The 16,690-nt window shown below is 43.4% G+C and overlaps 1 protein-coding gene across 1 annotated transcript; it reads right to left on the bottom strand.

Annotated features, from left to right (window-relative positions):
* Positions 1 to 293: 293 nt before the first annotated feature.
* LOC139257356 (solute carrier family 38 member 6-like) lies at positions 294 to 16,636 on the bottom strand (the record flags this gene model as incomplete). The annotated part of the gene is made up of 5 exons (XM_070874438.1): positions 16,505 to 16,636; positions 2,958 to 3,088; positions 1,591 to 1,664; positions 1,245 to 1,297; positions 294 to 333 (listed from the first exon to the last, which is right to left on the bottom strand). Coding segments are annotated over exons 1-5 (358 nt in total), but the record flags the coding sequence as incomplete, so codon positions are not given.
* Between the last annotated feature and the right edge of the window lie 54 nt (positions 16,637 to 16,690).

Raw genomic sequence — 16,690 nt, 5'->3', positions numbered from 1 at the left:
ACATCACTTCTTATTCTTCTAAACTCTAGAGAATCTAGGTCTATTCTACTCAATCTCTTCTCATAGGACAGCCCTCTCATCTCAGGAATCAATCCAGTGAACCTTTGTTGCTCCCTTTATAAGTTAAGTATATCCTTCCTTAGGTAAGGAGATCAAAATTGTACACAGCTATAACACTCATTTATAAAAGTGGATCAATTCCTCTTCCAATATTGTGGTTGTTTGAGCTTCTGGAATGAAATACCATCACTCAACTCTGGTCAAGTAGTTTCTTTCTAGATAGATTAGCTTACCTCCGATGTTCTGTATCAATATCGTACTCGCAACCAAAACCTGTAAGAAAACCACACAAAGCTCAGTTAGAAAGAAAAAAGGAAGAACTTTTTGAGGATATCCCAGAGAACTTTGCAGCCAGTAAGTTTCTTTTAAACTGCAATTACTGATATTATGTTGGACCAAATTTGAGCACAGTAACATCTCACAACAGCAAGTGAGATGAACGAACAGATAATCTGTTTTTGGTATTGGTTGAGGAAAGACTGTTGGCCAGGTTACCTGGACAACTCCCTGCTCTTCTTCAAACAGGGCATGGGATCTCAGTTTAATGTTTCACCTGAAATATGACACTTCCAATAATACAAAAATCCCCAAGTACTGCACTGAAGTGTCAGCCTAGATTACATGCTCAAGTCCTGCAATTGAGTTTGAGACCACAACCCGAAGTCAGAGGTGAGAGACTAAGCTTTCAGTGATCTTGACAGCAGGCAGGAATTTTAATATTCTATCTTGTACGCAGTTTAAAATAACCTTGTCATCTCAACTGATTATCCTGTTGGTGCAGTCAATTTATCCAAATAGGCACAAAAGCAACACCAATACATACATGAGGAAGAAAGAGAGAGCAAGAGAAAGACAGTGAGAAAAAGTGTGTGTGTGTGTGTTTTGGGGAGGGAGGGGGGGGGCGGGGGTGGGAGGGGGGTTGGTGTGTAGATTTTTCACCCAATTGGAATAAATTGTTCACTGTACAAAATTGAAAGCCAAGAGGTGTGTGGCAGTGCTGACAGGCCAGTCAGGGCAGATGAAATGAGGAGCAGAGAAAAATAACTCACTTTCAATGAATAGGATTATTTACAGTACTCTGCAGATACACATGGCTTATCACCAAGAAATGCATGCAAGAGCTTGTTTGTTTATTAGTCCAATAAATCTGTGTGCAGCACAACAAAGTGTATCACTATTATTACCTTCCCAATTGTTTTAAAGGCACAAAACCCAAGGTCTTCATAGGATGTCAGCGCTATGGATATACAAGGAAGATGTTATTAGTGGAACTGGGCTTCCTCTTTCGATCACAGTTTTGAAATGTCATTGGTATAATGCCACACTTCTCTTTTCAATTCTCTTAGGAACTTTATTAGAACAATTCCCATTCTCTTTTTATCCGATGAAAAGGAACAATGCACAATATTAATAAATGCCCTTTGACATTACTAACCATTTTTAGCAACATCACTTTGATCATTCTAAAACAACTTATTCATGAGTGTGTGCAACCCACAAGGACAGTAAATAGTTTGGTGTTCAACTCACCAGTCTGTCCACATAACTCAAGCAGCAAATGAACTGAGTATGCAGCCAACAATGCAACTACCAGCAATAGGGCACTGCAGGAAGAAAACATTAAGGCAAGTGTGTAAATACAGAGTGACAGGACAAGTAATGAGAACACCTTACTGTAATAAACAAGCAAACATTGCATGCGACAAAGCACTTTTGCTGAGCGTTTCAAATTTGCTACCAAATTGTCTATAGTTCCACAGATGCAGCACCAAAAGATATCTAATCCAAGTAACGATTCTTGACATAGGATCTAAAACCAGTAAATATCAAAAAAATATTCAACTATGGAGGGTTCTAATAGTTGAGCCAGATTCTGGCCACATATACACACTTCCAATCAAGCATTTGTGGCTAGCCATAATGAGCAGGAAGCCTGGTCAAAATAAGCCTTCGCTCAGTTGGTAGCACTCTCACCTGAGTCAGAAGGTCATAAAGTCAAGTCCCACTCCATAGACTGCAGTACATGATCCAGACTGACATCTAAATGCAGTACTGAGGGAGCGCTATACTGTTGGGTGGAGCCGATTTTCAGATGAGATGTTAAACTGAAGCCCTGGCTGCCCTCTCAGGTGGGCGTAAAAGATCCCATGGTACTACTGAAGAGCAGGGACATTCTCTCTGGTATCCTGGCCAATATTTATCCGTCAACCAACTAAAAAAAAAGTATCTGGTCATTATCTCATTGCTGTTCTTGGAACCTTGCTGTGTGCAAATTGACATCGAGGTGTTGATATCAAGCAATCCCAGGTCAGGTTCAACAGCAGGGTAAAACACCTATCATTCTGCCTATAACTTCTTGAATTCATCCTCGAAACTGTGCTTCCTACTGAATTAATATGTCCTTTTCAATTTCCATGCGAGTCCTAATAATGTAAAATTTTAAATTTTCCAGGGATTCATGCCCCAAAATGTCTCCACCAATTGTATGCCAGTAACATTTAGATTTTACCTTCAAACTGTCATGTATTTATGTTTTTTTCATCAAATACAAGTGAAGGAATGTTGCACATACTTCCAGCTTAAATTACATATCCCACGTATTTCAAGTTGGAACCTTTCTTGGCCCGTTAGCTTTGTGGGGCTGTGTCAGCTTTTCTGAAGCCTTTGCTAGTTTTCTAGATTGGCATGTATGGCAAGTGCTAGTTGGTGCAATTTTAGTGCTTTACTGTAGTAGCTTACAAGATCATTGTGATTACTCAGACATTTCATTCATGACCCTTACAATTATCGGAAAAAGGATGATCTAATACTCAGTGAGGTTCCCATGACTTTACAAGGTTCAGATACTTCAGGAATTCAGGAAACAAATCAAGTGCAGATATGTCTTGCTTTCTTACCTGAAACCGATAATACCTGTACTAGCCATTGCATATGCCAAGCCCAGGATGCCACTTCCCATGATTGCATGCATTATATTGAACACAGAGGAAGCAAATGAAGCTCGCGATGATCCCTGTTGATGTGGTTCCTGCAGAAATAAAGTTGCATTAGATTTGAAAGAACCATTACAGTAGACTGTTCACATCGTGAAAGTCAACCCTTCATGCAGCTAACGGTATATAACCTACAACTAGAACATAGGTCACAACCTGTTCATTAGAAAATGTTGTATTCATTCAACTTCATACTTTTGTCCAGGTGGTTTCTTTTCACCCATGTCCCATTGTATCAAATGCAATGTAGAGACAAAACTATTGGAAAAGTGGTTGAAGCATGCAGCTATGTACTGGTGCGTGCACAGTCACAGTCCCAAACCATGATTCAGAGGAGGCTGGAATGTACTTGATGAATAAGGCCCACTTGACCGAGCTACACACATTTAAATCTCTTTACTAGCACACATCTACAAACCAGCTTGGAGTGGGATTGTCTGTTCTGTGCAAGTAGGCAGTTTCATTTCACATATACATTTAATTCTGAGACACTTTGCTGGCTCAAACCTTTACACCGGAGTCACTAAACTAATTGGACCGAAATTCAGGGTGTGTATAAGGCCTGTTTCTGCCGTTTTGCGGCAGCCATGCGGCAGAAATGAGTGGCCATCGCGTTGCAGTCCAATAGCTGCCTCGACCCAAATTCATCTCGGGGATTTTTCAGCCTGTCCCCACTTTTGCTCCGCTGCTGCTGACCGCCGCAAGCACGTCATCATAACGCGCACCACCGCTCTCCCGCATCTGCAGAATACTCCGCCCAAAATTTACTGAAAAAATCATTGCCCCGCCACGCGATACCCCCGACAGCTTTCTCCGTCGATGCACCTTCTCCTCACTGTGTGGGGAGCCCGGCAACCCTTCAAGGGAAGGGCACACTGCCATGGCCGCCAAGTCTTTATTTTTGCCAGTCGACTTCCCAATCGGTCAGCAAAATATTGCCCAAGGGTTCGGTCGGGCTGCCCACAGGCAGCTTGGCACCCCCTTTTGGGTGCCAGGCCACTGGCCCAGCCGAAACCCTCCCTGGCCCAGCGGCCAAAGATAAAAAAATGCCCGATTCTCTCCCCTTTAACGGAGATGGGACTGCTTCAACCACATTTCTAGATATCAGAAGAAACCAGAATGCCAATGCAAGGGAGCTACCAGTGTTTAACGTACATTGCTTGTGCCATCACCCTGACCATCAAAGGTTTTGATCCAATGAAACAATTATGCATTGCTTTCATGCACAGAAAAGTCACTGATGGCCCACATAAAACTTTAGGATGCATCATGTACACATGGTAATGAATGGTGCATGGTAATACAGACGTAGTATTTTGAAAGGGTGAATAGAAGCAATGAGGAAGTCACTGTTGCAAAATTAATGACTTTAAATTTTATTCAACAACTTGGCTCACTTATTTTCTTTCGTGTGCACCTTATCTGCTACTGTTGGTGTTGATGGAGAAGGTTTACAAAATAGTCGATGTGACTGAACTTGCAAATCTCTATAGACAGGAAATATTAATTATAACCAACATGCAAGTATGTGGCATATAGAAAATAAAATACATTACACAGAATAAAATCATAGAATGATACAGCACAGGAGGCCACCATTCGGCTCATAGTATCTGTGCCGGTTCTTTTGAAAGAGTTATCCAATTAATTCCACTACCCTGCTCATAGCTCAGAAAATCTTTCTTATTCAAGTATTTTTCCACCTATTATTGAATCTGCTGCCACAACCCTTTCAATGCATTCCAGGTCAAAGCAACTCGCTGCGTAAATTATTTTTCCTCATATTGCCTCTGGTTCTTTTGCCAATTGCCTTAAACCTGTGTCCTCTGGTTACCGACCCTTCCACACTGGAAACAGTTTATCCTATCAAATAAAATGTGACAGCACCACCAAACATTTGCCGCAAGTCAGGGGAAACCCAAATAATTTTACAATTTAAGTTAAAAATTTGATGTACAACAGAAATTATGAAGAGTTTATAATAGAAATCAAATAAAAGGGTAATTTCGGAGCTCTCGGAATTGCAGCTTTGAGTGATTCTTTGTGGTTTTCTTCTTCCTTCTGGTACGCAAGAGGTCGAACACCATTTGGCAACTCCCTCTGGTGACGTGGCTGAGATAAGTAGCGAAATGCACAGGATTTCAGAGAGAAGCCTGCGTATCATATAGCAGTAAACTGGACAGATAGATGTCAGATGAAATTTAATGTGTAATGATCTGAGGTGTACATTTTGAGTATGAAAAATGAGGAAAGCACATATGCACTAAATGGTAACACTTTAAAAGGAGTAGAGTAACAAAAAGAAAAAAAGACTTGCATTTATATAGCGCCTTTCATGACCACCGGACATCTCAAAGCATTTTACAGCCAATTACTTTTTGAAGTGTAATCTCCGTTGTAATGTGGAAACACGGCAGCCGATTTCCCACAGCAAGCTCCCACAAACAGCAATGTGATAATGACCAGATAATCTGTTTTTGTTATGTTGACTGAGGGATAAATATTGGTCAGGACACTGGGATTAACTCCCCTGCTCTTCTTCAAAATACAGTAGTGCCATGGAATCTTTTACATCCATCTGAGAGAGCAGACTCAGTTTAACGTTTCATCCAAAAGACGGCACCTCCGATCGTGTAGCACTCCCTCAGCAATGCACTGGAGAGTCAGCCTAAATTGTTAAGCTCAAGTCTCTGGAGTAAGACTTGAACCCACAACCTTCTGACTCGGAGGTGAACGTGCTATCCACTGAGCCACAGCTGACACACGGGGGTTTCGCTCCAGAATCTTAAAAAGCGAGAGGAAGTTTTGCTACAACTACACAATGCCGTGGTTAGACCATATCTGGAGTACTGTGTACAATTCTGGGCACCGCACCTTCAAATTGGCCTTCGAAGGAATGCAGTGCAGATTCACCAGAATGTTACCACGGCTCGAAGGGCTTGATTATGAGGTGAGATTCCATAAACTAGGCTTGTACTCCCTGAATTATAGAAGTTTAATGGGTGATTCGATTGAGGTTTTTAGGATTTTGAAAGGAATTGACAGGGTAGATAAACTTTATCTGTTGGTGAGGGAGTCTAGGACAAGAGGACATAATCTTACCAGGCCATTCAGGAAATTAGGAAACACTTCTACACGCAAGGGTGGTAGAAGTGTAGAACCCTCACCCACGAAAAGCGGTAGATGCTAGCTCAATTAATAATTTTAAATCTGAGGTCAACAGATTTTTTGCTAGACAAAAGGTATAAAAGGATATGGAGCCAAGGCAGGTCGATAAGAGTTAAAATACAGACCAGCCATGTTTTCACTGAATGACGGAACAGACTTGAGGGACCGAATGGCCTACTTCTGTGCCTATGTTAAAAAGAAAGATCTGTTGATAAAGATGTAAAATAAAGCATTTGGGATTCTGATTTGTGGTTTTATAAAAGCAAAAAGAGGTAATGTTAAACCTAAACAAACCATTGGTTAGGCTGCGGTTAAAATAATGTGTCCAGTTTTGGGTGTCTTACTTTAGAAAATATTCACAAAGAAGTAGGGATGAGGACAGACTAGAGAAACTAAGGCATCACTGCTCTTTTCATAAGAGGAGAACTGATAGAGGTGTTAAAAATAGGCATACTTTTGGTAAGGTAAATAGGGAGATTTTTTTTTACTGCTTGGTGAGCCACTAACTGGTCCAGTATATTAGGATGTCGGATTATTGAGGTTCTTAAGAGTATATAAAGAAAAGCAATAAAGCCAATACCTAAACTTGGATCTCTAAGTTACGATGATAGGCTTAGAGAATTAGGGTTATTTACTTCAGACTCAAGGAGGAATAGGAGTGAGATTCTTAATATGATGAAAGGATTGAAGAATTTTAGATAAGATATTGAATGTAGATGATATTAGAATGCATGCTTATTAAATACGTAAGCAACAATTCAACTTAGAGGCCAGGAAATATTTATTTTCTCAGAAGGCGGATGTGGCAACTGTATGTTACTCCTTTAAGAAGGGACTTAATTAAGTTACTTTGGGATGATCACATTAGGTAAACTTAACTAAGCCACATATCCCAATGATTCACTATGGGTAACATGTTAATCTCTGTTGCATGTATCCTAACTCGCACCAAGTCCCGTTTAACCATCACCCCTGTGCTTGTTGACCTACATTGGCACCCAATCCGACAATGCCTCGAATTTGAAATTCTCACCCTTGTGTTTAAATCCCTCCATGGCCTCACCCCTCTCTATCTCTGTAACCTCCTCCAGCCCTACAACCCTCTCGATCTCTGCACTCTTTCAATTCTGACCTCTTGCGCATCCCCGATTTTTATCGCTCTACCATTGGTGGCTATGCCTTCCATTGCCTCGGCCCCAATTTCAGAATTCTCTCCCTTTGCCTCGCCACCTCTCTCTCTTCCTTTAAAACACACCTTAAATCTACCTCTTTGGTCATCTATCCTAATATTTCTGTGACTTGGCATCAAATTTTGTTTGATTATGTGGGAGCGCAAGAAGGATAAAACGAGCGGCCCACAGCAGCGCGAATGAGTTTGAGCGCGGGAGAAACTAGCCCTGGAGGCTGCAGCAGCACCAACCAAGCTGGGATAAGTGGTAGAAAGATTCAAGGTGTGACATCACAAGAAAGCAGGGAAGTGATAGGTCACATTGGCTTTTTTTTGCTACTCAGATTCGAGGTCAATGAGTATCACTTTTATTTTTGTCTGTTGTTTTTTAGTCTTTACTAGGGCAGAAGGGTATACTAAAATCTTTATTTAATTAATCTAATAACTAGAGACATGGCAGGGCAGCTCAGTCCCGTGGATTGCACATCCTGTGGCATGTGGGAAGTCCGGGACATTTTGCATAGCCTGAAAGGCGATGTGTGCAGGAGGTGTCTCCAGCTGCACCAACTTGAGTTCCGCGTTTCGGAGTTTGAGCGGCGTCTGGAGTCACTACAGTGCATCTGCGAGACTGAGAATTACGTGGATAGCACATGTCTAGAGGTGGTCACCCTGCAGCTTAAAATTGTGCAAGCAGAGAGGGAATGGGTGACCACCAGACAGAAGAGGAAGACTAGGCAGGTAGTGCAGGAGTCCCCTGAGGTCATCTCGCTCTCCAACCAGTATTCTGTTCTGAGTACTGGTGGGGTGATGGTGCCTCTGGGGAGTACAGCCAGAACCAAGTCCATGGCACCACGGGTGGCTCAGCTGCACAGGGGGGGGGGGGGAGAAGAGGAATGGAAGAGCAATAGTGGTAGGGGACACAATAGTCAGGGAACCAGACAGGCATTTCTACGGCTGCAGACGTGATTCCAGGACGGTATGCTGCCTTACGTCACCGAGTGGCTGCAAGACATTCTGGGGGGTGGGAGAAGGTGAACAGCCAGAGGTCGTGGTTCATATCGGTACCAATGACACAGGTAGAAAGAGGGATGAGGTCCTGCAGGCAGAGTATAGGGAGCTAGGAGGAAGATTAAAAAGCAGGCCCTTGAAAGGTAGTAATCTCAGGGTTACTGCTGGTGCCACGTGCTAGTGAGTACAGAAATAGAAAGATAGAGCAGACGAATGCGTGATGGAGATGATGCAGGCGGGAGGGCTTTAGATTCCTGAGGCATTGGGACCGTTTCTGGGGAAGGTGGCACCTGTACAAGCCGGATGGGTTGCACCTCAACAGAGTCGGGACCAATATCCTTGCAGGAGGGTTTGCTAGTGCTGTTGGGGAGGGTTTAAACTAGCTTGGCAGGGGAATGGGAACTGGAGATTAGATTCAGTGGGGAGTTGGGCAGCAGAGAAGTAGAAAGTGAATTTGGAAGACAGAGGAAACAAGGACTGGGAAATAGACAACAGGAGAGTTTGGCAATACTAAATGGTATATACTTCAATGCAAGAAGTATAGGGAATAAGGCAGATGAGCTGAGAGCACAGATAGACACTTGGCAGTACGATATTATAACTATTACTGAGACATGGTTGAAAGGGCAGATATGGCAGCTCAACATTCCTGGTTATAGGGTTTTCAGACGGGATAGAGAGATAGAGAGGGGGGTAAAAAAGGAGGCGGGGTCGCAGTATTAATTAAAGAAACAATTACAGCTGTGAGAAGGGATGACATGTTAGAGGGGTCATCAATTGAGGCCATATGGGTTGAATTGAAGAACAAAAAAGGGGCAACACACTACTAGGAGTATACTATAGACCCCCAGTCAGAGGGAGATAGAAGAACAAATATGTGGGCAAATTGCTGCGAAGTGCAAAAACTACGGAGCTGCAATAGTGGGGGATTTCAACTACCCTAATATTAATTGGGAAAAAATAGTTTAAATGGTACAGAGGAAGCAGAATTCCTAAAATGCATTCAGGAGAACTTCTTTAGCCAGTATGTATCAAGCTCAACAAGGGAGGGGTGGCTCTGGACTTGGTTTTGGGGAAGAAAGAGGGGCAGGTGGAAGGGGTATCAGTGGGAGAGCATTTTGGTGCGAGTGATCATAATTCAGTAAGATTTAGGGTACTTATGGAAAAGGACAAAGGTGAACCAGGAATAAAGGTTCTCAATTGGAGTAAAGCAAATTTTGCTGAGCTGAGAAGGGATTTAGCCAAAGTGGACTGGAAACAGCTACTTGATGGTAAATCAATGACAGAGCAGTGGGAGGCATTCAAGGAGGAGATCCTGAGGGTACGGAGCAAGTATGTTCCCTTAAAAAATAAGGGCGGGGCTAACAAATCTAGAGCCCTCTGGATGTCAAGGGACATAAAGGGTAAGGTAAAGAAAAAAAGGGAGGTTTATGACAGATACCGAGAACTTGATACTGCGAGAAACTCTAGAGGAGTATAAGAAGTGCAGAGATGCAATTAAAAAAGATATCAGGAAAGCAAAGAGAGAGCATGAAAGAATGTTGGCAAGTAAGAAGGCATATGGAATACTTGCCTTTATTAGCCGAGGCATGGAATACAAGAGCAAGGTGGTTATGCTTGAACTGTATAAAACACTAGCTGGAGTACTGTGTGCAGTTCTGGTCACCACATTACAGGAAAGATGTGATTGCACTGGAAAGGGTGCAGAGGAGATTTACAAGAATGTTGCCTGGACTGGAGAATTTTGGCTATGAGGAAAGATTGGAGATACTGGGTCTGTTTTCTTTAAAACAGAGGAGACTGAGGGGAGACCCGATTGAGGTGTATAAAATGATGAGGGGCCTGGATAGGGTGGATAGGAAGGATCTTGGCAGGGGGGTGGGGGGGTCAACAACCAGGGGCCATAGATTTAAGGAAACTGCGGGGTGGTTTAGAGGAGATATGAGGGGAAATGTCTTCACCCAGAGGGTAGTGGGAGTCTGGAACTCACTACCTGAAAGGGTGATAGTCAGAAATCCTCTCAATGTGCACAGGGCTACAGACCAAGAGCTGGAAAGTGAGATTGGGCTGGATAGCTCTTGGTCGTCCAGCGTGGACACAATAGGCTGAAATGGCCTCCTTCCGTGCTGTAAATTTCTATGATTCTATGCTCCTGTGAAGCTGTTTGAGACATTTTACTATGTTAAAGGCACTATATAAAATGCAAATTGTTGTTTGTTCTCTTGAAACTTGCTTGATTGACTTATGGAGTTACGGAGAAATTTCCTAGAGTTTGTCCTGAAACTGATTACAATTTGCCTTCCGCATGAGTTATCAGCAAATGAGTTAAATATTAAGTGGAGAGAATGTTGTATGAAGTTGCATCATCCAAGATGAGTGTAATGGTCATCCTTTTTTTTAAATGCGTTCGTGGGATGTGGGCATTGCTGGTAAGGCCAGCATTAATTGCCATCCCTAATTGCCCTTGAGAAGATGGTAATGAGCCACCTTCTTCAACCACTGCAGTCCATGTGGTGAAGGTACTCCCAGAGTGCTGTTAGAGAGAGTTCCAGGATTTTGACCCAGCAACGATTAAGGAACGGTGATATAGTTCCAAGTCAGGATGGTGTGAAAGTTGGAGAGGAACTTGCAAGTGACGGTGTTCCCATGCGCCTATTACCCTTGATCTTCTAAGTAGCAGAGGTCACGGGTTTGGGAGGTGCTGCCGGAGAAGCCTTGGCAAATTGCTGCAGTGCATCTTGTAGATGATACAACACACACTTACAGGAAGACTCTTAAGTTTGCTAAAAAGGATTAAGTTTGTAACAGAGTTGCTTTCTGATATGTATCCAGAGTTTGATGCAATATTTTGAAGTTTACTTTAAATACAATGTTACTTTATCCTTCGGTCTGCAACCATCTAATTGTCACAATTGAATGGTTATGGACAGAAGCACAAACTAACAGCACTGCAAAATAAATTCTTAACTTCAAATCAAATATACATGGCAAGAACAAAAAGAGTATAGTTAAATCTCTGTGAAGTTACATCAAGGAAAGGAGTTGCAGGGCACCATTATTTAATAAGTTTGGTACACTCCACATCTCTAAACAGTTGTTAATCAATTTTAAAGGCACCAGTTCCAATGATGACTATTGTCTTATTTTTCCAATGGACTATTCCCAGTATTCCAATGCAGTCTCGTTACTGTTCTACCTAAAAAGTACATACACCAGAGTACCTATTTAATGCACTATCAAGGCCGATGTGCCAAGGGTACGAGACTGGAGCATATCAGCTCTATGTTTGGGGTCAGTGCTATCAGCCCAGTTATGAATAGATTGAGTGTTTATTTCCTCCAACTTGGGAGTTCAACAAATTTAATTAAAAAAAAGGTGTCTAATCCCAGCTCTACCAAAGTCCTAAGACTATTCATATATAATATGCCAATAACAAAGTTCAATACAGCTTAGAATTAAACACAGACATGGCATAGAGCTAGAACCAGTATCTTTCTACTCTGAAGTTTCCAAATAAATCTCCTATAGGATTCAAATTTTATGGCATAGCTTTGAACCCTGGTGTTTTATGTATTCACGAGCTGAAAAATAGAAATTTAAATATTCAGAAATGTAAACATTTAGTTCAATACAGGTTAGAGAAAATAAGATCCACAACCCATCCCTTAATTAATCATTTTATGTTTTATCTGCTGCATCCCTCAATCATTCTTTTCCTAGCCATCTGTCTTTAATGTGCAATCGCCACACAGCCTGATGCAATTTCCATCCCTTAGATTAATGATAAACCCAGTTGCAGATTCATGGGGCCCAAGTTTCCACATGATTTGCGCCTGATTTTTAGGAGCAACTGGTGGAGAACGGACTATCTTAGAAATCGCAATTCTCCACATTTTTTTTTCTGCAGTTCTAGTCAGGTAGAACAGTTCTACTTTGGAACAGAATTTTTTCTTCAAAAGGGGGCGTGTCCGGCCACTGACGCCTGATTTCAAAGTTTCCACAGTGAAAACGTACTCCAAACTAAGTTAGAATGGAGCAAGTGAAGATTTTTGTAGAACTGAAAAAACCTGTTCTACACATTAAAAAATCAGGCGCAGGTTACAAATTAGGCGTCCAGAACGAGGTGGGGGGAAGGGAAGTCATTAAATTCTATAATAAATCCTTATTTATACTTCTACAAATATTATACAAATAAATCCAACCTGAATCAACATTTATAAGCAAAGAAAAGATTAAATAAATCATCTTCCTACCTGTGTGAAAGTGCTTCAGGCACGGAGAATGCTGCAGTCAGCCTGAGGCGCCCGTTCTTCCCGCGGGGGGGGGAGGGGGGAAGGAGGAGGCGCCTGTTCTTCCCGCGGGGGGGGTAGGAAGGAGGCGCCCGTTCTTTCCCACGGGGGGGGGCGGGGCGGCATTCTTCCGGGGGGGGGGGACAGTGAGAAGGCTGCAAGTGCAGATGCAATGTAATGTTCAAAAATTAAACAGCGACAAAGAACTACAAAAATGGCCGAGTGCCAATGTTTTTTTCACACTGCGCATGCGCGAACGCTCCAACGCGCACGCGCAGCGTTGCCGGCAGGAAAAAAACTAATTTAAATAGTACCCGCCCTCTCCCACTTACAAAATCGGCGCGAGTGTAGGCTCCGCCCCCCTGGGCGCCGCGCCAGGCAGACAAGGAGCTGCAGAACGCTCCAGAATCGCGAGTTTTTTTTTAGGCGCCGTTTTAGGCGGGAAAAATGGGCGCCCAGCTCGGAGGGGCGCCCGTTTTTTATCGTGTGGAAACTTGGGCCCATGATGAGAGAGCACTATTAGAGATGGCAAAGAGTGCAAGAACAATAAGCCCCTATGCCAAGTTATCTTGAACACTAAATGCCCAATACTACCGGAGAGTCATAAGTGAGGATTCTTTTGACCATTTTTCCATTGAAGGAACGTTCCACCATTCCTAGTCTCTCACCATTAAGAAAATATGCCAATTTGTCTTTCTTGGATTCAAAGTGAATGAGCTCTCACTTCCCCACATAGAACTCCACTTTTTACAGTTTTACCTATTCACTTAACCTGTCTATGTCCTTTTGTAACTTCCTGCTCCCATCTACACAATTTACTGTGCCTCCCAAATTTAAGTGTCATCTGGAAACATGGATATCCAACTCTCTCTATTCCTTCATTCAAGTCATTAATATATATGGTGAAAAGCTGAGGCTCCGGTACAGATCCCTGGGGAACACAGTCCCAATCGAAAAACATTCTCTTCGTCCTTACTCTTGGTCTCCTACCTCCCAACTAATTACCAGCACATGTCACAAAGTTACCTGCAATTAGGATTGCCCGGGAGTCTCCGAGAATGGGGCATGGATTTCCTGAGTGCTGCTAGAAGACGATGCCAGTCGGGGAATAATGGGCGTGATTCGGAGAGACTGGAGAATGCAGATTTGGAAATGGGGGTGGGGGCGGTTGGCGGGAGAGAAGAATGGGGTCTTGGGATGTGGGTTCAGGAAGGAGACTAGGGAATGGAGACCGGGGCAAGAGTGGGAAACTAGGGGTCGGGAAGATTGGTACTCGAGGGCAGAGGGGAAAACAGGTAGACTGGAGAATGGGGTGGGCATGGGGCCAACAGAGCCAGGAGAAGCAGCAATGTGGTGAGAGTGGTGCCATGAGAGGAGCATCTAGTAAAGGGGTGCGTGAATGAGAAACAAGGGGACAGAGACTGAGGATTCTCACTGGAAGAACCAAGGGGGAAAGGAGAATGAAGATTTTTGCATCATGGGCTATTAGACCACAAGTGGTTATTGATGCAGAAATTAGATCACTTAAAAAGGGAATGGGATTAAGTATTTGAAAAAGAGGATTATACAATAATCTTTGGGGTGGGGGGGGGGCGGAGAATGGGGTTACAGGAGAAAGCACCAGCACTGACACTGGGAGGCAAATTGCCTCCTCCTGCGCTGTAATTTCTATCATTCTATGAAAGCTTTATAGAGTTCAAGTCCAGGGAGTGGTTTAGAAATGTTGGTGCTGAGCTGACTTCAGGACGATGTACCTTGTGAGAAGTGCCCCAAATACAGAGCCTGTGTCCTTTGTGTCCCTTGATTTGATTCAGATCAGTTATGCATGCCAGTTTTGACATGTGAAGTCCAAGTCAGCTCTGACTGCAGCTCCCAGTTCAGAGTTATCGCCTTCACACAGAACACAAGTCCATACCAGAGTCCAAGAAAATTGGGAGAGATCTCTGGTTGTAGTTAGAGAGTAAATGTCAGCGGGTTTATAGGATTAATACTGGTTACAGATAGGATATCGGGCATTCCACCCATTACTACTAGTTACATGTAGTCTGCATCATCATTGAGCTACTGCATTATTCTTGGTTATGAGGGGGATCTGAGTGTTACCAGTATTACTATTAATTATTGGTACAATTTCATGGAGTTACTATTAGTGACTGGTGGAATCAAAGTTCCTTTGCAAATCAGTCCCCCGTCTTCGCCTGCTCACTTCTGACAACAGCTGCTGGTACAAAACCACAAGCAAAGATACACCACTGCAGAGTCCCAACCATTAAGGTACATGACATCACATGATTAGACATCACATGATCCCTTCCAAAACCAGAGTTAGCAACCCAACTTCCAATTCCATGCGTTTTCATTTTTGCTAATAATCCGTTGCACAAAACCTTATGAAATGCCTTCTGGAAGTCCATATAGACACTCCCCTATCCATCAGGTTAGTGATTTCCTCAAAAAAAATCAACTATATTAGTCAGACCTGCCCCTTCACAAATTTATGCTGAATTGTTTTTGATCAGCAATTATTTGTCCAAGTGCTCAGACACTCCGTCCCTGGTGATAGATTCCAGGACCTTCCCCACAACTCACAAGGTTCACCACACATGTCCATGCACAATCTATCCTTGGCCCCCTTAGATTTCTCATCTATATGCTGTCCCTTGGTGACATCATCCAAAAACACAGCGTCAGTTTCCACTTGTGCACCGATGACACCCAGCTCTACCTCACCACCACTTCTATCGACCCCTCCACGGTCTCTAAATTGTCGGACTGCTTGTCCGACATCCAGTACTGGATGAGCAGAAATTTTCTCCAATTAAATATAGGGAAGACCGAAGCCATTGTCTTCGGTCCCCGTCACAAACTGCGTTCCCTAACCACTGACTCCATCCCTCTCCCTAGTATCTGTCTGTAGCTGAACTAGACGGTTCGCAACCTAGGTGTTATATTTGACCCTGAAATTAGTTTCCGGCCGCATAGCCACAGCATAACTAAAACCGTCTATTTCCACCTCCGTCTTCGTCCCTGCCTCAGCTCATCTGCTGCTGAAACCCTCATCTATGCCTTTGTTACCTCTAGACTTGACTACTCCAATGCACCCCTAGCTGGCCTCCCACATTCTACCCTACATAAACTTGAGGTCATCCTAACTTGCACCAAGTCCCACTCACCCATCACCGCTGTGCTCGCTGACGTACATTGGTTAAGCAACGTCTCGATTTCAAAATCCCCCCCATCCCATCCCATATAACTGCTCAACCATTGGTGTCTGTGCTTTTAGCTGCCTGGGCCCTAAACTCTGGAACTCCCTCCTTAAGTCTCTCCGCCTCTCTTTCCTCTTTTAAGATGCTCCTTAAAACTTACCTTTTTGAATAATCTTTTGGTCATCTGCCGTAATTTCTTCTTATGTGGCTCGGTGTCAAATTTATTGTTTTGTCTTATAAAACTCCTGTGAAGCGCCTTGGGATGTTTTACTACATTAAAGGCACTACATAAATACAAGTTGTTGTTATTTGTTCCCTAATCTGTCCAGCGCTCATTTTCATCCCTTTGCATCTCTCTTTTCATCCCCTTCATTTAACAGAAGCTCCCCCACCTCCCAAGCCCAACAACGAATTTGGAAAAACAGACTGAGCTCCCAGTCACCCAGTGCAACAACGCCAACAGCTTCCTCTCATCGCCAACCTTACCCTCCCCTACCTGTTGTTCAACAGAAGATAATTACACCGGCGGGAGGTGGAGTTAGGTTTGCCCACAGGTCCCCACCGACACCTTACAACAATACATCCACGATCTCATATCATACATGCACTCACATCTCTCAGGACCAACCGCGACTCTTCACTCTGCTCGCTGTCATTCGGATCGTTCTGCATTGTCCCGAGAGACTCCCGGCTGCGACTGCCAGCGCACCGCGCACGCGCACGCACACACACAGCCGCACCGACTCGTCCGGGCCACGTGACTAGCTGACGAATCCGCAACTTTCGCTGACGCGGCGT

The sequence above is a fragment of the Pristiophorus japonicus genome, unplaced genomic scaffold (assembly GCF_044704955.1).
Source record: "Pristiophorus japonicus isolate sPriJap1 unplaced genomic scaffold, sPriJap1.hap1 HAP1_SCAFFOLD_822, whole genome shotgun sequence".
Lineage (NCBI taxonomy): Eukaryota > Metazoa > Chordata > Chondrichthyes > Pristiophoridae > Pristiophorus > Pristiophorus japonicus.
Note: the sequence above shows the minus strand (reverse complement) of the source record. Positions and strands in the feature narration are given on the sequence as shown.